Source organism: Musa acuminata, chromosome BXJ1-3 (genome assembly GCF_036884655.1).
Source record: "Musa acuminata AAA Group cultivar baxijiao chromosome BXJ1-3, Cavendish_Baxijiao_AAA, whole genome shotgun sequence".
NCBI classification, from domain to species: domain Eukaryota; kingdom Viridiplantae; phylum Streptophyta; class Magnoliopsida; order Zingiberales; family Musaceae; genus Musa; species Musa acuminata.
Genome location: NC_088329.1, coordinates 44,131,593 through 44,139,796, shown reverse-complemented (window position 1 = coordinate 44,139,796; position 8,204 = coordinate 44,131,593). Strand labels below are relative to the sequence as shown.

The 8,204-nt window shown below is 36.9% G+C and overlaps 1 protein-coding gene across 1 annotated transcript; it reads right to left on the bottom strand.

Moving 5' to 3' along the window:
* Positions 1-4,397: 4,397 nt before the first annotated feature.
* On the bottom strand, positions 4,398-7,992 carry LOC103980116 (receptor-like protein EIX1). Its single transcript, XM_065152788.1, has 3 exons — positions 7,258-7,992; positions 6,038-7,163; positions 4,398-4,648 (listed from the first exon to the last, which is right to left on the bottom strand). Exons 1-3 carry the CDS (start codon positions 7,990-7,992, stop codon positions 4,398-4,400), a joined length of 2,112 nt encoding a protein of 703 aa, XP_065008860.1.
* Between the last annotated feature and the right edge of the window lie 212 nt (positions 7,993-8,204).

The window sequence follows — 8,204 nt, the reverse complement described above, 5'->3', positions numbered from 1 at the left end:
ACTAAAAATAAGCGATTTAACATAGCTCATATTATAACATAAACGTCGTTGTTATGTCCACAAGAAAAAGAAAAATTAAAATAAAAAAATAAACCGTAGGAGGGTTTAATAACACCATCGCGACTTCCTTTGAAAAAAATAAAAAAAATTGCCCCCTAAAACAAAATTACAAAATTACCCCTGTCAATCAAAGTTGACTAGGGTTGACCAGTCAACTTTGATTGACACGGTAACCAGCCGGAGATCGGTGACCAGCCGGAGATCGGTGAACGGACTTCACACTGGAGAAGAACTTGGTTGGATTTGGGCTCCTTCCTCATTTCACCTCGCTTCTTCTCTCCTTCGCTTCCCTCGCTGTTGGCATAAGAAGTTTATACTCATAAAATTTTTTTTGACAAGTTTGCTTGGTTGAACACAAATTTTAATTTTTAAAAAATAATTATTTTTCTTATAAAAAGAATTCCTAAAAAAAAGAATAAATTATAGAAAGAGTCCAAAATTATATAATCTCATCTAAAAAAAAAGAGAGAAAAAAAGTGACTTACACTTGAATGAGTGATGGACTACCAAATATCAAGAGCATATATGTCCACAATAATGGTCACAATTATATTTTGTAATCATACTATGCGTATCTTTATCTAATTGAGCATTTCTTATTTTCTAAGAAAAATAACTGGAAACAAAACAATCTCAACAAATGCCAACTATATTTACTATCTCATTAGCAATATGTGAGAGTTGGGTGTTTATGAATGTTGAGATTTAGAAGTGAAGAGCTTTAACTGTGAAACAGCCGGAAATCCTCATGACTTGTGCGCACACCACGTGTGGAATCGATCATGTGGCTAAGATGCACTTAATCAAAGTCAAGGGCACTTAATTGTGATGTGAGGGTTGGAGGATGATTCATATAAGGCGGCCCTAATTTCCATCATTGACCAGTTCATTTGCGAGTGCAATACTTGAGACTCGTCAAACTTACCTCGATATTTTAATAGAGTAAACAAATATGATATATACACTGATTTTATTATATGTTTCTATTTTAAAGTGACTTTTGTAGTTTGTAAAGTCAAATATGATACATTTTTAGGTTGATTTTGCAATCGAGTGTAACATAATTTATTTATGATTATAAGGCTATAAAATTTAGTCCACTCACCTCAATCTTTACAAATATAACATTAAGTAGTATTTTCATTAATTTTTCTATTTTTAGATGATTTTAGATATTTTTAAAATCAAATTTGGATAGGTTTATGCTCAAATCCTATAAAACTAGGTAACAATCTTTAAAATACAGAGTATACTTTTCCTTTTATTGTCTTAAGGATGCTCCCAATAAACTCTGAAAAAAGAATGCTCTTGGTAAAAAGTTAATTATGACTTATTTTCTAAGTAAATTATCTAAAAATTATTTCGTATAAAAGAAAAAAAAAGTAAATGTTGATGTTCCTTGACGAACACGTCAAGAAGATTTTCGGTGTTGAAAAGCATGGATATTGAATGATTGGATATGGGATGGAAGAGGTGAATTGCCACGAAAGATCTTCACACCTTTGATTTCCACCTTTTATGTGGCGTGAGGTTGGAAAGAAGTTGTGTATGAGTGTGTAAGGTCTGAACACTCATCCAAGCTTCTATCATGTGGCCAAGAAAGTCTTACATTTTGCTCGGTGCAAGTCAATTTGAATGAGACACATATGTCTCTTGGAGACTCTGATGCATGCATGTTGGTCAACGTGAATGAGAGTTGACTGATTAATATATGAGACTTGGGCGTTTGATGAATATTGAAGATTTAGAAGTGAAGAGTTTAATCATGAAAGAAAAAATCAACTCATGTAATAGTTGAATGATTTATTAATGTTTGAATTTTATTGACCAATAGGAGTCACATTTGTTTGATTATCATAAATGGAATTCCAATTTGTTCATTAGTAATATAGTGTGGATATATTTTTTTCTTCGATCACAAGAGTGCATGCCACTTCCTAAGTGTCGACATCAATTTTGATTGTATGTTATGTTTATCAATCTTATAGAGCTATCCTCCTTTGAGATAACCTATGTCACAAGTTTAGTATGATGATAAAATAACTCAATTAAATGATCTCTATCAATTCTCGAGATATACTCGAGAATGCGTCTTAAATATATACGTTAGATAGTATGCAACTTAAGGAGTAATACCCTTAGAACTTATCAACTAATGCGAATTATAAAACTATACCGAGGATATATTCGACAAGAGCCCTTCAACTCTTAAGATAGAGCTTATCAACTAATGAGTCTTCGAGGATCAGAGTCTTTTATAGCTAAAATATGCAACTATCTCCATTTAGTAGATAGTTATTTTGTAATGAGTAGTTTTGTAATTTGAGTCATATTAGAACTTGGTAATCATGACAAGTAATTTATAGATGTTTGCTATCCAATTTTTGATGTCCTCAATTCGAGATGATTTGGAAGGACACTAATTGACCATATTTAGACGTCAACATGTCACGAGCAAACAGAGTGTGACAGACCATTTTTTGAATATAGCATTCTTCTTTTATAAATGATCTAAAGAAATAGTAAGACTAGTAACACTCTGTTCTTGCAATTAACATTTTATTACATTGTTGTGAAAATTCAATGGTGACTCAAACAAAGTCTCAATTTACACCAAATTTGTAGCGAACGAAGAAAAAGAAACATCCATCATGATAAAAGATTATTATATGTAGTCAGATGTAAGGTTGTAAAGTGCAAGAACCCAAACAAACTGATGGAAGAAACTATTTTGAAGGCCTTAGAAAGGGCCAACCTTGGAAGATGAGAAACATAATTGTTTTGTACGGACTCACTTGAATGGATCAATTTTATAAAGAATCACGTAAGGATGTCTTGAGACTTACGAAATCTTCATAGTGATATAGAACGATTAGCCAATAAAATCAATATCATTATCTTTCAACACAAATGAGGAGTCTATAATGACTTATAGACGGATAACTAATTATGAAGCATTTTAATAGGCATGTAATGCCTTTGTCCTTCTTGTATGAGCAGTATGATCCTCGAATGAATTTGCATTCCTTTTTCGAGTTCAACAAACAAGCGGCAGTGTCTTCAAGGCAACGCAACACCAAATGATCATACGTGACTCGTAACACTAGAACACACAAATACATGGAATATATATATACATAGATAGTCTTAGCACTTAGCCACGGTTCAATTGATTCTTTGTTATTATTTTGGACTTCAGCTTTCAATTGCGCATACATCAATCCTTATGCCTTGTTTCATGATGACTGTACCGATAGAAACCCCACAAGCCAACTATGAATCCCATGAAGATACTAGCAACATCTGTATTATTGTTTCAAGCTAATCACCATCATCATCTTCTTCTAGTTTGACTCCTGCATCATCTGCTTTTATTATAGGAACACCAAAACAGCAGCAAATCGAGAGCTTATGCATAGCATTCCAATAACACCTAAAACAAAGCCCTGCATGTCCTGCAAAATGTGACTTCCAGGAAAAAGAAACAAAAAAAAAAAAAAATCCTACAGTTAAGAATACTGAAACAATCACCCGTAACATAAAATGTTATCTGCCAACAAAATTCATTCTAGAATATTTTTCTTAAGATAATTATATAATAAAGTGTCTCGAACTTTAGCACCCGAATGATAGGAATAAGCAATCTAGATTGTGATAGGCATGAATTTAAAAACATATTTATTATTAATAATTCACTTCCAGAAAATTTTGATGGATAAATATGTTTGGTTGAACATAGATTTTATTTTTTTACAAAAAAATATACTTTGTAAAAAAATGGATATATATATATATAAATGGTTAATAATGATTTTTTTTAAGAGTGAGTCTCATAGTAACATGGTACTTGAGTAAAACATCAATTTTGGCCAAATACCAAGAGCAAGTCCACAACAATGGTTACAATTTTATTGTCTAATCGTATCATTAGAGCATAATAACATGGATGATTTTTTATTATTATTGTAAGAACAATAACAGGAGAAAACAATCTCTATGAAACAATGAAATTTGTATATAATCTCAAGAAATATAATTGATTTTGGTAAAAAAAAGGGACCAACAGAGTATGACATACACTCTTGCAATTAATCTTTTTAGTTGTCAGATATGTATGTATCAATCCATAAGCGAAGGCCTGGCGATAGCAAAGCGATGATGGATGGAGATGTTATGATACTAGAACTAATACATGTAATGTATACAGAGAATCCATGATGCTTATTTCAGCTTAATCATGACAGCATAATATGATAACATCATCACATGCTTACGCAAGATTTCGATGCGACTAACTACAAAGGAAAACATGACACACTTTAGCACTTACCGGCAGTTCATGTCGTTGTTTGCCATTTGGATTTGAGCTTCGCAAGCTTAACTGCAAACTGAGCATAGATCCAGTCGTTGGCCGTGTCGATCCATCGGAAGAAAGCGAATCTGATGGCCTGCTTCATGATGAGCGTGCCGATAAACAGCCAAAAGCCAACCACAAATCCAACCACAATACTGGTGTACTCCAATAATTTGTCGAGCTTCTCATCATCTTTAACTCTGGCATCGGGTGGAGTTTGATAAACAGGGCAATCTGGCAGTGGTATACCGCAAAGGCCTTTATTACCCACATATGACCATGAGCCAAAGGTCGACAATTGACCACTCGTGGGTATTTTGCCTGACAAGTTGTTGTAAGATAGATTCAAACGAGCGAGGAAATGCATTGAAGAAAAGCTCGAAGGTATCTCCCCTGTGAGACTGTTCACTGATAAGTCAAGCGATTCCAATAGTGTCATGTCACCCATCTTTTCTGGAATCCTTCCCGTCAAATGATTCTTGGATAAGTTTAGGAAGCGCAGTCCGAGAAGCTTTGTCAGGACTTTTGGGATTTCACCAGAGAGCTGATTATTTGACAAGTCTATGAATGTCACGAGCGAGAGAATGGTTGTGTAATCAGCAATTTCCCCTTTTGTAGTTAGCAAGATGCTCTCGCTATAATAATAGTATTCTTCAACTGTTAATCCTGTGAATAATCTGCTCTCGATATAATAAAAGTATTCTTCGGCCATTAATCCATTTGATATGATTAATCTTCTCTCGGTATAAAAAGAGTAATCGTCAATCAATGACCTCGTGTCATTTTGTACCTCAACCATGACAATGAAATTTCCTAGAGATGATGGTAGGCTACCAAATAAATTGTTGGAAGAAAGATCCAAAACCTGAAGAGAAGTGAGATTCACTATGTTCTCAGGGATAACACCATATAATAAGTTTGACCTCAGACGAAGAACCTTCAATGACGAGAGGTTTCTTCCTATCCATTTCGGAATTTTACCAAATAATTTATTTTCACCTAAATCAAGGATAATTAATTGGTCACAGTATTTCAAAAATAAAGGAATCCTTCCGATTAGGTTGTTATTATTTAAATGCAAAGATCGTAGAAAGGTTGGAAATGAGTTATGACAATTCAGGATTTTTCCAATTAAGTGATTATTAGATAGGTCGAGAACTCCAAGGAAATTCAGATTACAAAAGAAGGGAGGAAAATCACCATTGATATGATTATGAGACAAAGATAATAAAAAGAGTGTTTTAGCTTCTTTGAATCTCAATGGAATAGGTCCGACAAATGAGTTGTTGGAGAGATCCAATATGAATTGGGGAGCAGAAGGTAATTGACCAGTCAAATAGTTGGAGTTCAAGTTAAGAATTTCCAAACCTTTTGAGAAATTTAAAAACCAAATAGGGAGGCTGCCTGAGACTCCAACTCCGGATAGATGAAGACTTTGCAATTGTTGTTGAGTCCGAATCCAAGCAGGAAATTTTCCTCGTAGATGACAAAAGCTCATAGCGATAATGGAGGCATTAAAAGGGGGCCGCCAATCATTCGGTAGCATGATATTCAAGGAGTTGGAAGCGATTATCAATTCTGATAAGCTCGTAAGATTTAAAAAGTGTGCTTCGGTGATGTTGCCTGTCAGCGAGTTTGAGGAGAGGTCTACCTCATATAGCTGAGATAATTGGCCCATACTTGAAGGAATAATCCCGCTCAAATTGTTACCCTTTAGGACTAAAGAGGATAAAGATGCACCTCGTGAACAAGTAGACAAACCGTTGAATGAATTTATAAGCTCTCCACCAATGTTATTGCGAGACAAATCTAACATGGTCAAATTGCATAAATCACCCAATGTCGTTGGTATCTGACCTGATAAGTTGTTATATGACATGTCCAAGTTTTGCAAGTAGTGGAGTTTGCTGATTGTCATTGGTATCTGACCTGATAAGTTGTTATTGCTTAAAAATAATTCCTCCATATGGATGAGAGTACCCAAAGTCTCTGGAATGTATCCGCTAATATTATTCCTTGATAAATCTAAGTGTACCAAGTTGGTGAGGTTGCCGATGCTCGGTGGTATCCAACCGACAATATTATTCCTTGATAAATCTAAGTGTACCAAGTTGGTGAGGTTGCCGATGCTCGGTGGTATCCATCCCACAATTTTGTTGCCTGATAAATGTAATTCCAATAGGTTACTGAGGTTGCCGATGCTCGGTGGTATCCATCCCACAATTTTGTTGCCTGATAAATGTAATTCCAATAGGTTACTGAGGTTGCCGATGGCCTGTGGTATTTTTCCAATGATGCCATTAAAGGACAAATCTAGGTACTCCAATCGGACAGCATCTCCCACGATTGGTGGAATTTCTCCGCTGATTGCATTGCATTTCAAATCTAAATGTCGTAAGTTTGTGAGATTGCCCAGAGAAGCTAAGATATGTAAGTTGACAATAGAATTCCCTGATAAGTCTAGGTACTCCAGGTCTCTAGGGCTCCCTGGAGGAATATCTCCAGATAATTGATTCCGTCTCAAATCCAAGTGCTTCAGGCCCCTGCTACTGACATTGTTCAGAATTTCAAGAATTTCTCCTTCAAGGGAGTTGAATGATAAATCCAATTCGAGCAACTTGTACCGACTCAATAGTGAGAATCCCACAGCCAGAAAGAAGGAGGTACTCGAGGCCGGTGGCGTTAGAAAGCCATCTAAGCATGGCAGACGTGATGTTGGAATTCCGAGACAGATCCAACGTAGCAATGGCTGTTAGATTGAAAGGGGACAAAGGAGATGGAACATGTGGCAGGACTGCATGGCTCAAACGTAACACTTCAAGTGTGGGAATGGAATTAATTACGTAAAACCAATAGGTCGCCTTGCTGAGGTCGAGATTGCTCATGTCAAGATATTTTAGAGAAGGAATACGGGAGAGCCAATCAAGATCATCAACAGGTAGAAAATCATCATAATACCATCCCTGAAGGTCGAGATAGTGTAGGTTTGAGAGGTTCCCCAGCTGAGGAGGAATCAGTCCATCGAACATGGCATTAGATAGGTTGAGATATTCCAAGTGGACCAGTGAAGCGATCATTGTGGGCACAGGGGCGTGGGAGAAGTTATTCATGCTCAAATCCAAATACTTCAAGTACTTCAGTTCTTGCAAAGATGAATTTACCTTGCTGGCGCCTATTGTTTCCACATCGTAAAACACATCCCACATATCGCATGTGTATGTGTATGTGTCTGTGTCTGTGTCTGTGTATGTGTACGTGTATGTGTCGTGGTAGCTGAGGTCGAGCTTGGTGACATGGCCGGTGGTGTTGTCGCAGGCCACACCTCTCCACCCACAGCAGTCTTTGCCGGTCCAAGAAGAAAACCTGTCGCCGGGGTCGTACATATCGGATTTGATGGCGAGGAGAGCTCTCCTCTCGCTTTCCATGCAACTGCTGCCGACTCCCTCCACCTCGACATGATCCTCATCGCCGAAGCCATGGCCGAGACAGCAGGAGACGAGAAGTAGGGCCACGAGCATCATGAGACGCTTCGAGGCAATACGTCCGTCCTGGAAACTGCCGCTACCAGCTGCAGCCATTGATGGAACGCTCGAGAGAGAAGAAATGTGAAGGTATGAGGTTGGAGAGGATGTTTCTGTGGGTATGTATAGGCACATCACCACCGGAAATCCCCATGACTTGTGCGCACATTATCCGTAGAATTGATGCAGTGGCTAATACGCAGTCATGGTCATGCATACTCGTACTTTAGTGTGGCTAATACGCAGTTAGAAGTCAAAGGAAACTTAAT